The 12,357-nt window shown below is 35.9% G+C and overlaps 1 protein-coding gene across 1 annotated transcript in view; it reads left to right on the top strand.

Annotated features, from left to right (window-relative positions):
• The window catches only part of SEPTIN7 (septin 7), a 99,765-nt gene that overhangs the window by 51,469 nt on the left and 35,939 nt on the right, over nt 1-12,357 (top strand). The window contains exon 4 of the mRNA XM_052638397.1: nt 1,541-1,647. Within this exon, the coding sequence (XP_052494357.1) occupies nt 1,541-1,647 (107 nt within the window). The remainder of the gene's footprint in view (nt 1-1,540; nt 1,648-12,357) is intronic.

The raw sequence follows: 12,357 nt of genomic DNA, 5'->3' as shown, positions 1-12,357 counted from the left end.
TGTCATCTGCATATCTGAGGTTATTGATATTTCTCCCGGCAATCTTGATTCCAGCTTGTGTTTCTTCCAGTCCAGCGTTTCTCATGATGTACTCTGCATATAAGTTAAATAAGCAGGATGACAATATACAGCCTTGACGCACTCCTTTTCCTATTTGGAACCAGTCTGTTGTTCCATATCCAGTTCTAACTGTTGCTTCCTGACCTGCATACAGATTTCTCAAGAGGCAGGTCAGTGTATGTCAGCTAAATTACTGATCATTCAATTAAAATCTGTTCTCAGGAGTATGACAGAAATACTGTGGAAATCTCATATCATGTTATCACTGTAAATGTTACCATCTGTAACAAAATTAACAATTCCTAGTCTTCTATCATAAAAATTTTAGTTAAGAATGAACCACCAATCACGTTACACTTTTGATTCCTTGGTATCCACTCTGATATTTTGACAAAATCTTTACTTTTTATGATTCACATATTTTAAAACTAGCTGTTTCCCTCCAGATGAAAACTTTATTTTTGTTAGTGAATGCTAGCCACAGTTGAAAATTAGAGGGAAAGTTTAATCCTTCCCCTACCATATGAAAGAGTGATAGTATTCATAAAAAACTTGTCATATCAGTTATATTGGATAAAGATGCCTATTAAACTAACTGAACTACTAACAACTGGTGCCATGTTAATTGATAATTATTAAATGATTGTTAATTTATTTTGACTTTGTATTACATGTATTCTAAAGTTGTTGATGTTTTAGTAAAAATTAGCTGTACATTTGGTATGGTCTCTTAGACTTGACATGAAGGGATAGAGAAGAGTATGTGAATCTTAGTGGAAATTGTCTTACCTCGCTCCTTTCTCAGTTTAGACAGAAGCATTTTTATAAAAAGTATATAGAAGTATGAAAAGTATGACTTTTTGGAATCTAGTTTATAGAGTATACTTAAATTGATTGGTATATGGGTAAATTAGAAGTGGGGTTTTTTTTTGTGGTTTGCTTTTAAAATACATTGTGATTAATTTTTCTTCTTTTTTTGTCAGCAGACAAAAAAGTAAAAGTAAAAGTACAAAAGTACTACTTTTTTGTACTTACCTGATTTCTTGCTTTGGTCATTCATTAATTGTAAAAAGCATTTATACTTCTTTTATGCTTTATTGCACTGAAGCAGCAATATATAATCCAAGTGGGATGTTTCCTTCATGACTTTCATCTCTAGGAGTATATCACTGTTTTTTAAAAAAACTGGTGACTATTGTATCAGATACATTACTTTTGTTTTTTTACATTACTTTTAAAAAACACAGATTGTAGAATTATGAAGCCAAAAATCCTTTTCAAATACAGGTCTGACTTGATAGGTAAGAAAATTAGGGCTAAGAACTTACTGTAATAGAGAGTATAGTATATTTTGTAATGTCACTTCCTTGTCCTCCAAGAAGTAATTGGATGAAAGCAAGTTTGATTATAACACTGGTTGAATATTTAAGCGTGATAAGTTGACTGAATTTTAACAGATTTCCCCCTCTGTTTCTTTTAGGTGAATCTGGACTGGGAAAGTCAACATTAATCAACTCATTATTCCTCACAGATTTGTATTCTCCAGAGTATCCAGGTCCTTCCCATAGAATAAAAAAGACTGTACAGGTATGTGTATTGTTAATTGATGATAAGATGGGGTAATATTAACAGATACAAAACACATTCTATAAATTATTTTTTATAGATACTTTGTTATACAGTCCATCTGCTTTGTTACGAACTTGGTTAAGTAAGATCTCTTAATATGTTCTCTGTGTTACTGTTTTTTAAGTCTCTTAAGTCATGTCCAGCTCTGGAAACCCCATAGATGGTAGCCTGCCAGGCTCCTCTATCCATGGGATTTCCCAGGTAATAATACTGGAGCGGGTTGCCATTTCTTATGCCAAGGGATCTTCCTGACCTAGAGATCCAACCTGTGTCTCCTGCATTGGCAGGCGGATTCTTTATTACTGAGCCACCTGTACTTCCCCTCAAAACATATTCTGTGACTTGTATTATATTTATATATAGGTAGATTTCAAATCTGACCTTAGCCAGTGTAAAGTGTTAGTAAACATGGTTGTTGTTGAAAAAGAGAGAGTGATTGATTGAGAAGTGCATGTAATTAGAGGGACTTTCTTGATTTAGAACCTTAAGAATTTGTCTTAAGGATCCTCCTAGAGATTATGCTGTGATACAGTAAATGATAACTTTCAGAATTATGCTGCAATATGGTAACTACTTGCCATATGTAGCTATTTAAGTTTAAAGAGTTACAAGTCATTGAAGCAAAAAATTCTGTTTTTCAGTTGCACTGGGTATATTTCACGTAGTGATATGTGGCAAGTAGCTACCATTTGGAGCAGTGCAGATTATTTCCACCATTGCTGAAAATTCTGTTGGACAGGGTACAGAAAACATGACTTATGTCAAAGCCATTAGTATTTGTTTTAGTGAACAGCATGATACCACGTGAGAGTTAAATGACAGTAACAGTTTGTTAATACTTTAAGCTATGTGTGGTCTAATTTAGTACTTCTCAATCTTTAATGTGCATTCAGATCATCTGAGGAGCTTGTTACACTTAGTTCCTGTTCTAGGAAGTCTGAAGTGAGCTGAGATTCAATATTTCTAACCAAATCTAAGGTGATGCTAATGCTGCTAGCAAAGTGCTAGACTCTCTATAGTTCTAGTGATATGTTGTCCAGGACAATAGCTGGTAGCCACATGTGGCTGTTGCGGTCTTAAAATATGAGATGTCTATGTTAAGATGCAAGTATAAAATATACCCCAGATTTTGAAGTCTTAGTTTGTTTTTTTTTTAAAAACATTATTTTATTAAAAGTTCTCTATTGATTACATTTTGTAATAATGATTAATTGGTTATATTGGGTTAAGTAAAATTCAATAATTTCATCTGTTGCTACTTTCTAAAGTGGCTACTGAAATTTTAAAAATTATTTATGTAGTTCACATTACATTTTTGTTAGGCAGCACTGCTCTAAACTGTTGATTGAAAGATTTGTTGGTAGATTGATACAGTAATACACAGCACATAAGCAGAAAAGTAGTGGAGTGAACAGTTGTAGCAGAAGCATGTCTTATTGAGGCAGTGATGCTAGAGCTGGATATTTTGTTTCTTCTTTAAAGTTTTCTCTGTTTCAGGAATTTTTAAAATATCCTTTACGGAGTTTGAGATTTCAAATTACCTGTTAAAAAATGTGTTCTAAAAACTTGATACTATACTACATTGCTTATTTATTTTGTGATATATTGGATGTTTTAACCCTAAGCAACAAGATAAACTTTAAATTTTCTTAATTTAAGTATTTAAATCCAGAATTAGTAACTAGTTGTATAGAAATGTTAAGGAACCCCACAGTGTAGATTCCTAAGTTCAGGAATATTTATTGTAAAATGTCTGTTAAATATTAATAGTCATATATCTACCAGTGGTGTTCTTGGCTGTTAGTGCTGGTGAGGGAATTTTCTGAGTCCTTTTTGTAGTTTTTAGCACCTGGCATAACGCAAGGTCAACATTAATAATAAAACGACACTTAGTGAATCATTAACATCTTCCAGGTACTATTCCAAACACTTTAGATACATTTATTTAATTATTGCAGTAACTTTTTCAGGTAAATGGTGTTATCATCCCTATTTTACAGATGTTGGAAGAGATGATGACATACCTGATATCATGTAGTTAGCGTGCCAGAACTAGGACACAAATCTGAGCACTATGGTATAGTCTGTATTGTATAAAACTATGCTGTCTCTATACTTTAGAAACTTAGTGTTAGCTTAGTAGATTAGCGAGTTCTTAATAAATGGATTAGCTTTACTTTTTAATGATGTTTGGTCCAAAAAATTGTCATTTTTCTTTTATTTATATTGCCTTTTCCTTGAAAAATCTTATCTATGGAGATAGATTTTCCAGTTAGGCAGTTTAGACAAACTGAATTGATCAGTGAGGTTATTTCTTCATAGTTATGTAATATATGAGTTTAGTTTTAAAAAATGGAAAATTAAGTCAGAAGGTAAAAAATGGAATTATGTCTTAAGGCTGATCTATCTGATGCTGCTGCTAAGTCACGTCAGTCATGTCTGACCTGTGCGACCCCATAGATGGCAGCCCACCAGGCTCTCCCGTCCCTGGGATTCTCTAGGCAAGAACACTGGAGTGGGTTGCCATTTCCTTCTCCAGTGCATGAAAGTGAAGTTGCTCAGTCGTATCCGACTCTTCGTGACCCCATGAACTGCAGCCTACCAGGCTCCTCCGTCCATGGGATTTTCCAGGCAAGAGTACTGGAGTGGGGTGCCATTGCCTTCTCCTATCTGATGCTAGCTAGTAAGGAATACCTAGTGTTGTGTTGTTTTTACTTTTAAATGGTATACACATGATGTTCATTATTGCTTATTATATTTGAATTTTCAAGCTGGACTCTGGAGGGTATTGACCGACCATTATGTACTAGGTTTGAAATTCCAGTAAACTTCTTGGTGGATGATGGAAGCAATTTAATCATAAAAGTTTCATACCTTACCATGTTTTATTTTATTTAAACAAAATAAGCAAGTGGACAGTACTTTTAGCTCTTTTGATTCACCCAGTGCAGTGATTTTTGCTAGTGTCTGAACAGATGAAGTGTATTGGCACTTGCAATCTAAGGAATTCAACACATGGAAATCTAGTTTAACATACTTTGCAACAAAGTATTTGCTCAAACAAGGAGAGTTTGCTTTACCCCCATCCCTTCTCCCCCTCCCCACCCCGACCCGCACTCCTCAACCTAGTTCTTATACTTCTGGCTTATCCTGCTTTGGCCAAACCAACCACTTTGCTGTCCTTTGAGCAGGCTGATCTCTTCCACTCCAGGGGCCTTCCACTTTGTTTCTCTGCTTGCAGTGGTTTTCCTTGGAATATCCTCATGGCTGGCTTCCTACCTAATTTTCATCAGTTTTCTGCTTAAAAGTTACTTTCTTAATGAAGCCTTTCTTGACCACTCTATAAACTCTCTAAGGGAAGGGACTCCTTTTTATTCACCCTTACAAGCTAAGTTTCTAGCACGGCATCTGTTACATGTTAGCATCCAATATTTGTTGACTGACTGAACAAACAATTTTTTAAAATTTGTTTGAGGATCTTTGAAGTTTTGTTTCTATTTTTTTTTTTTTGGTCTGTGAAATTTTATAAAACACTATCGTAGATTAAGTGGAAAGATTTCAAATTTGAGAATCTTTGAAATTTTAAATTTGATCTTTTTTGAAATTTTGTTGATTATTTTTGTCTTAAGCAGAATTTTTTTGCATTTAATTTTTAAGTTGGTGTGTAGTTTGTACTAAAAGGGCACAAATTTAAGCATAGAACTTGGTGTTACATATGTATTCATATATCTGGGTTTCCCTGGTGGCCAGTGGTAAAGAATCTGCTGAAGTAGGAGATGTGGGTGTGATCCCTGCAGAAGGAAATGATGACCCACTCCAGCATTCTTACCTGGGAATCCCATGGACAGAGGAGCCTGGCAGGCTACAGTCCATGGAGTCGCAAAAAGTTGGATACAACTTTGTGACTAAACAACAGCAGCAATTCATATATCCAAGTAACCACTTCCCAGATTAAGATACAGTATTTTTCTAGGAACCTGGAAGGCTTCCTTGTGTCTCCTCTCACTCAATATTATACCCACTCCCACTTAATAAACACCTTTCTGACATCTCCATAGATTGATTTTGTCTGTTCTTGAATTTCATTTAATTATATCTTAAGTCTGGTTTCTTTCACTGAGGATTATGTGTGTGGTATTTATTCATGTTGTATAGCTGTAGTTGTTTTCATTGTTTTATAATATTCTACTATATGACTATATCGCAGCCTGTCCTCTTCATTGTAGATAAGCATATGGGTTTTCAGTTTTTGACTGACATAAATGTTCTTGTATATATCTTTTGGTGGACATAAGTACTCCTTTCTGTTGTGTATGTGTGTGTACATGCACCTGTGTGTATACATAAAGACATTTCATTTTTTTCCCTTTGATTTCTTATAAGATTGAACGTCTTTTATACTCATTAATTGTTCAGATTTCATGAAGTGTTTTGACCATCTCAATATGTCCTATTTTTAACTTCTTGAGATTTGCAGACGTTTCTTACCGAGATAACGGTCCCTTACATTCAGTTATTGCAGGTAGTTTCTCCTAGGCTGGTATCTGGTAAAAGATGGGAGAAGCTCTCAATTTGTCAGAATTCTATTTATATTGGTCTGTCTCCAGAATAATGCTGTCTTAAACTCACTTTACCTTCTTTTAAGGTAACACTTCAAAGCTGTCCTCTTCTGTTGTAAATGTTCTCCCAGCTCTCCTTTTTTTTTAAAACAAAGGCATAATTAGACTAAGGCTATCTCTAGTAACATTTTTAAGACAAAGGCCTGTGTACCACTATTAAATCTCCTCCTTTTACCAAAAGTAAGACCTTTAACATTTGAGAGCTAGATTGATCCTTATTAAAATCCCAGGAAGTCCTCTTTCCTGATGTACCATGGAGGTATTCCTTGGTACACTGGAAACAAGATGAAGGTTGTCTGAACTCTTTTCTCCACTTACCTAGGAGAGAACATGGCCTATTCCTAGTCATTCAGTTGTTAGAGAATAGAGTGTAATTTTCTTTTACATTTGAGTGGTTTTTCACCAAGCTCAATAATCTAGCAGATGATCTGCTCTTGGGAGCTCTTAAATTCTCTCAGTGAAGAGTGATCAGAAGTATTACATCTTAGCCCAGACATATTAGACTAGGAAAAATATACAATCCTGAGTTTCAAAAAGCAAATGTCTGCAATTTCCCTGACCTGAAGGCTTTCTGGAACACTTCCAACTGTCAAAAAGAAGAGAAGTAACATCCTGTGATGTGGCCAAATAGGGAGTGAAACTTCTATAAAGACCACAATCTCATAATCTCTTCTAGCATTATTTATTTACAAGAGGCTTGTTTGTATCTTAAAGAAGAAATTCCTTCACATTCACAGTCTTGGGAGAAAGGAGAAACTATCTACTCTGAGCAGGCAAATGATTCGGAGTTTCCAGTGTATCAGTGGTTCTGATCTGAGTGAACTTTTCAGTAATAGATAGAAGTCTTCTGAGATTAATTCCCAACATCCTATCTTTGGCCTTAGAAACCTAAGCTGTGCACTTCTGAATGTAAGCTGACATTCTGGTCCTGTAGTTCTTTATACTAGTCTTTTCAAAGTACACTGTGCTTCACAATCACTTGGAAGCCTTGCTCAGTCTGTCAGGTCCCCCTCCCCATATTTGAGGCAGAGCCCAAAGAATTTGGCATTTCTTTTAAGTTTCCAAGCTATTCAACTACCAGTCTGGGTACTATACTTTGTGGACCACTCCTTGTGTTTCTGGCCTGCTGTGGACTGATTTCATCCTATCTCTGTGAAAGAAAGTAAGAGAGTGAACTGTTTTTCCTGAGTTCTTCCAGAATATTTCTAATTGAATGAAATGGCACCATGTTACTTTTACTTTCATTCATATATATAGTTTCCCAACAGACTGATTAAAGTTATAGAAAAAATTTGAACACTTAAGCTCTACTTCATAGTCTCATCTCAAACATAGATGATTAGATTAACAATTTTCAAGAAAAATATTATTAATGCAATGTTATATACATGGTAGCAAGTTCTATGATCTTACATTTGAAAATTTTTATATCATATTTCATTTCAGCAAAAGTTTGCCAGCTATCTCCTAGGGAAAGGTGATAGTTGGCAACCTTCATAGGGAAAGACCATCCTTTATTCTTAGACTGAGTCCATTTCAGTTTCTTTTGTGAAATGACAGTGCTAGATTTGTTTTTTCTTTCAGATTTTTTTTTTTTGAAAATTTTATTTTTTTTTATTTGGCTTTGCCAGGTCTTAGTTGGAGCATGTGGGATCTAGTTCCTTAGCCAGGGATTGAACCCAGGCCTTTTACATTAGGAGTGTGGAGTCTTAGCCACTGGACCTCCAGGGAAGTCCTTATTATTTTTATTTTTCCCAGATTTTTAGTTGGCTGCCTTATGTTGGTCATCTTTAAAACTTTTTTCTTGGTTTATGAAGTTCAGTAAATTTCTATTTTAGATTAGATGGAAACAAGTTTTGGAGGTGAGAAGTGAAAGCAATGAATCCTATCCCTAAGATAACTTCTTATGACTCCTTGAAACATCTTTTATAGAATCCAGTTAGGAAACTCTACTGTTAATGTTGGTCCAGTTTTGACAATTTTTTTTGAGGCAGTTTTACACAGAGCAGGTATTTAAATACTTGTCTTTTACCAGGTTTGGGGGCTACAAGGATGATGGACATAGAGTTCTCAAGGTTGTCACAGTCATGTGAAGGATATAGCAAAAAGTCATGATATAGTGAGAAAGATGCTGCTCTAGGGTGGTATAGAGGTGACTTTGGCAAGGTATATTTTAGTGAAATCATAGGAATAGAGGGCAGGATGACAGTGAGTTGGGACGTGACTTTGTGAGTCAGTGAAGATGGAAATAGCTATGAAGGAAGGGATGAGAGGGAATACCTAGAGGTCCAGTGTAGGGGGCAGAGACAATGGTTTGGTTTTTATTTCTAAAAAAGACCTGAAAATGTTTGTATCCTATGGAGAATCAGTTCCTAAGAGATGAGAGATTGAAGATACAGGGGAACTAGTCTAAATAGTTGTTGAGATGACTTTGAAATGGAAATTGATCAAATCCCCACCATAGATTGAGAAATTAGCCTCAGGGAAAAAAGAAATCTATTCCACTAAACAGAAGAGAACATTCAAAAAAGCTTCAGAAAAATTGGGGATGCTCTTGAGAACCCTCCTACACTGTTGGTGGGAATGTGAATTGGTGCAGCTACTATGGAGAACACTATGGAGCTTCCTTTAAAAACAGGTACCATATCATCCAGCAGTCCCATTCCTTAGCATATATCTGGAGAAAACTCAAATTCAAAAGGACAGATGCACCCCAGTGTTCATGGCAGCACTGTGTACAATTATCAAGACATGGAAGTAACTTAAATGTCCGCTGACAGATGGATAAAGAAGGGGGGGGGTGTGTGTGTGTGTGTGCATAGTAGAATATTACTCAGCCACAAAAAAGAATGAAACCGCCATTTTCAGCAGCAGATATTACAGTAAGTGAAGTAAGTCAGGAGAAAGACAAATACCATATGATATCACTTAATATGTGCAATCTAAAAACATGATACATGGAGAAGGAAATGGCAACCCACTCCAGTACTCTTGCCTGGAGAATCTCACAGACAGAGGAGCCTGGTAGGCTACAGTCCATGGGGTCGCAAAGAGTCAGACACGACTGAGCGACTTCACTTCAGGAAACTGGATCCCTCATACTATAACTAAAGATCCTGAGTGCTGCAACTAAGACCTAACATAACCAAATAAATAAAAATTCTTAAAAAGATGTAAAAAAAAAAAAAATGATACAAATGAATTTTATTTCTAAAACAGAAACAGACTCAGAGAAAACAAACTTATGGTTACCAAAGGGGAAAGGAGGAGGGATTAATTAGGAATTTGGGATTAATAGATACATACCACGTTATATGTATGGATGTTAGAGTTGGACTGTGAAGAAAGCTGAGCGCCAAAGAATTGATGCTTTTGAACTGTAGTGTTAGAAAAGACTCTTGAGAGTCCCTTGGATTGCAAGGAGATCCAACCAGTCCATCCCAAAGGAGATCAGCCCTGGGATTTCTTTGGAAGGACTGATGCTGAAGCTGAAACTCCAATACTTTGGCCTCCTCATGCGAAGAGTTGACTTATTGGAAAAGACCCTGATGCTGGGAGGGTTTGGGGGCAGGAGAAGAAGGGGACGACCGAGAATGAGATGGCTGGATAGCATCACCGACTAGTTAGACATAAGTTTGAGTGAACTCCGGGAGTTGGTGATGGACAGGGAGGCCTGGCGTGCTGTGATTCATGGGGTCGCAAAGAGTTGGACACGACTGAGCAACTGAACTTAACTGAACCACATTATATAAAATAGATAAGCAACAAGGACCTACTATATAGCCCAGGGAGCTATATTCAATATCTTGTAATAACTTACAGTGGAAAAAGAACTGAAAAAGAGTGTATATATCCATTTGAATGTAAATAAAAAGGATTGTATATTTATATACTTTGCCATGCACCTGAAACATTGTAAGTCAACTGTACTTGAGTTTAAAAAAATTTAAAAATAAACAGCAACAACAAATTGGGAATGTTCTTGTCTTCCAGTGAAGATCAGGTACTTTGCTGAGCATGGTGGCAGAGATTGTAAGGTAGAGCTTGTGTGCATGTGTGTGTGCTCAGACACTTCAGTCGTGTCCAGCTCTTTGTGACCCTGTGGACTTGTAGCCCACCAGGCTTCTCTGTTCATGGGATTCTCCAGGCAGGAAGATTGGAGTGGGTTGCCATTCCCTTCCTCCGGGGGATCTTCCTGACCCAGGGACTAAACCCACAAAAGTCTCCTTGCATTGCAGGCAAGTTCTTTATCTGCTGAGCCACATGGGAAGCCCCAAGATAGAACTTGGGAAGAGTCATACTAGAAGAGACATGAGGTGAAGGAGTAAATAAAAAGACTATCAGATGACCTGGAAATTCCTGTCATAGTTAAAGTTTATGAAATTTATGGAAAAGTATCTTCACCAGAAAGGAAAAGAAAGGCTTTGGGAGGGGTTTGTTAATAGAAAATGAAAGGGACATAGGAATTAAGATTTCAGTGTAAAGAGAGAGGGGAATGAGGTATATAGTGGTTCGGAGAGTAGAAGGCAGAATTAGTGCTTGGATCAAGTTTCTTCTCAGTTCGTTCTCAGTCTTGGTGAGAAGGAAGTAGTTTTTAAGCATTACTATTCTGTTGGTCATTGCCTCTCTAAGTATCTTGCTGAACATAATGAAGTACATATGATGATGCTTGTCTTTTGAGTTATTAAATAATCTAGAATAGATTTTGTGTTTGAGCCAAGTGGAGTATTGCAGACTGTTCAAGTTTCTACTAGCTGAGTCTGCAGAGCTTTGGCTGTAATGCCATCTCCTGAGCAAGTATAGGTGGAGGTATGCTCTTAACAGAAAATTTTAGCCTTCTCCTCAAATGTTAATATAGTTATAATACTTTATCTTAAAAAATCTCAAACATTAAGTTAGAAAAGTGTAATGTGTTTAATAGTCTTTCAGAAATGGAAGACGTGAAGCTGTATGAACAGTGAAAGTTTGACTTTTTCTCAGACTGAAAAACTGTAAATATTAGAAAAAGTGTGAGTTTCTGGAATCTAGGAATCCAAAATAGCCCTTCATTATTATACATAAACAATATAATAGGCTTTAATTTTATTTTTCAGAGAAAAGCTCGTTTGAAAGTGCCCTTGATTCATTCATTCCTTTTGTATTAAATTATGTGTTTAATCTTTGAGAACTCTGAGTGATGCCGTAAAATATGCTGGTGTGACCTGCTTAAGTAAAGTGCATGGGAAAGTGGCCATTTGGAATAGATTTCTTAAGAAAAGTTTGAAATTCCTGGACTTGAACTAATTTGTTTACCATGGATCCCATGAGGATACTTGCAAAGCCAGATGATAGGATACAGTTGGGTCCTGTGAATGGCACTAGTTTACAGTTATGTTTTCTGGATTTCTTCCATATGTTGCCGTCTTCTTTGTATTTGACCATGTATGGATACACGGAATTTCATAGGCCAAAGAAGGAAAGAAACTTTCATATGAAAAGCAGATCTTCATTTGTATTATCATTCCAATAAACAATTAAGTTGTTGAACTAATTTTTTTAAAAACAAAGGAGCAAAAATCTTAAAATTTAAGCTGTTGTGGTGTGTGATTAGTATACAGCCCAGTACTGGAGGTAGAAATGTTCTTTGTTTGGTAATGAGAGAACCAGAAATGGTTTGGAGTAAAATCAGGAGATGATTCATGTAGAACAGTTAGATTTTTACATCAGTTCTAATACATGATACTGTGTCATTTAAAATAATTTTTGAGAATTTTTAGGTGAAGGGATGGTTACTTTGGATATTTCTGCTTCAGTGACAGTTACCATAAATGGATAACTTATTTTTATGAGGGAGATGGAGGCAAATGATATATATATTGAGATCTGTTAGATTTGAATAGATTGTTCTTTTTTAAAAAATTGAAATATAATTGACATATAACCAGATTGTCCTTTTTAACTATAGACAACTACTAGATATATAGAATGTGAATTTCTAAGCCACATGAAGTAATATCACTCAATTTTTTTTAGTTTTGATAATCTACACTGATGAGTCTGATTATTTCCA

The sequence above is a fragment of the Budorcas taxicolor genome, chromosome 4, assembly GCF_023091745.1.
Source record: "Budorcas taxicolor isolate Tak-1 chromosome 4, Takin1.1, whole genome shotgun sequence".
NCBI classification, from domain to species: domain Eukaryota; kingdom Metazoa; phylum Chordata; class Mammalia; order Artiodactyla; family Bovidae; genus Budorcas; species Budorcas taxicolor.
Note: the sequence above shows the minus strand (reverse complement) of the source record. Positions and strands in the feature narration are given on the sequence as shown.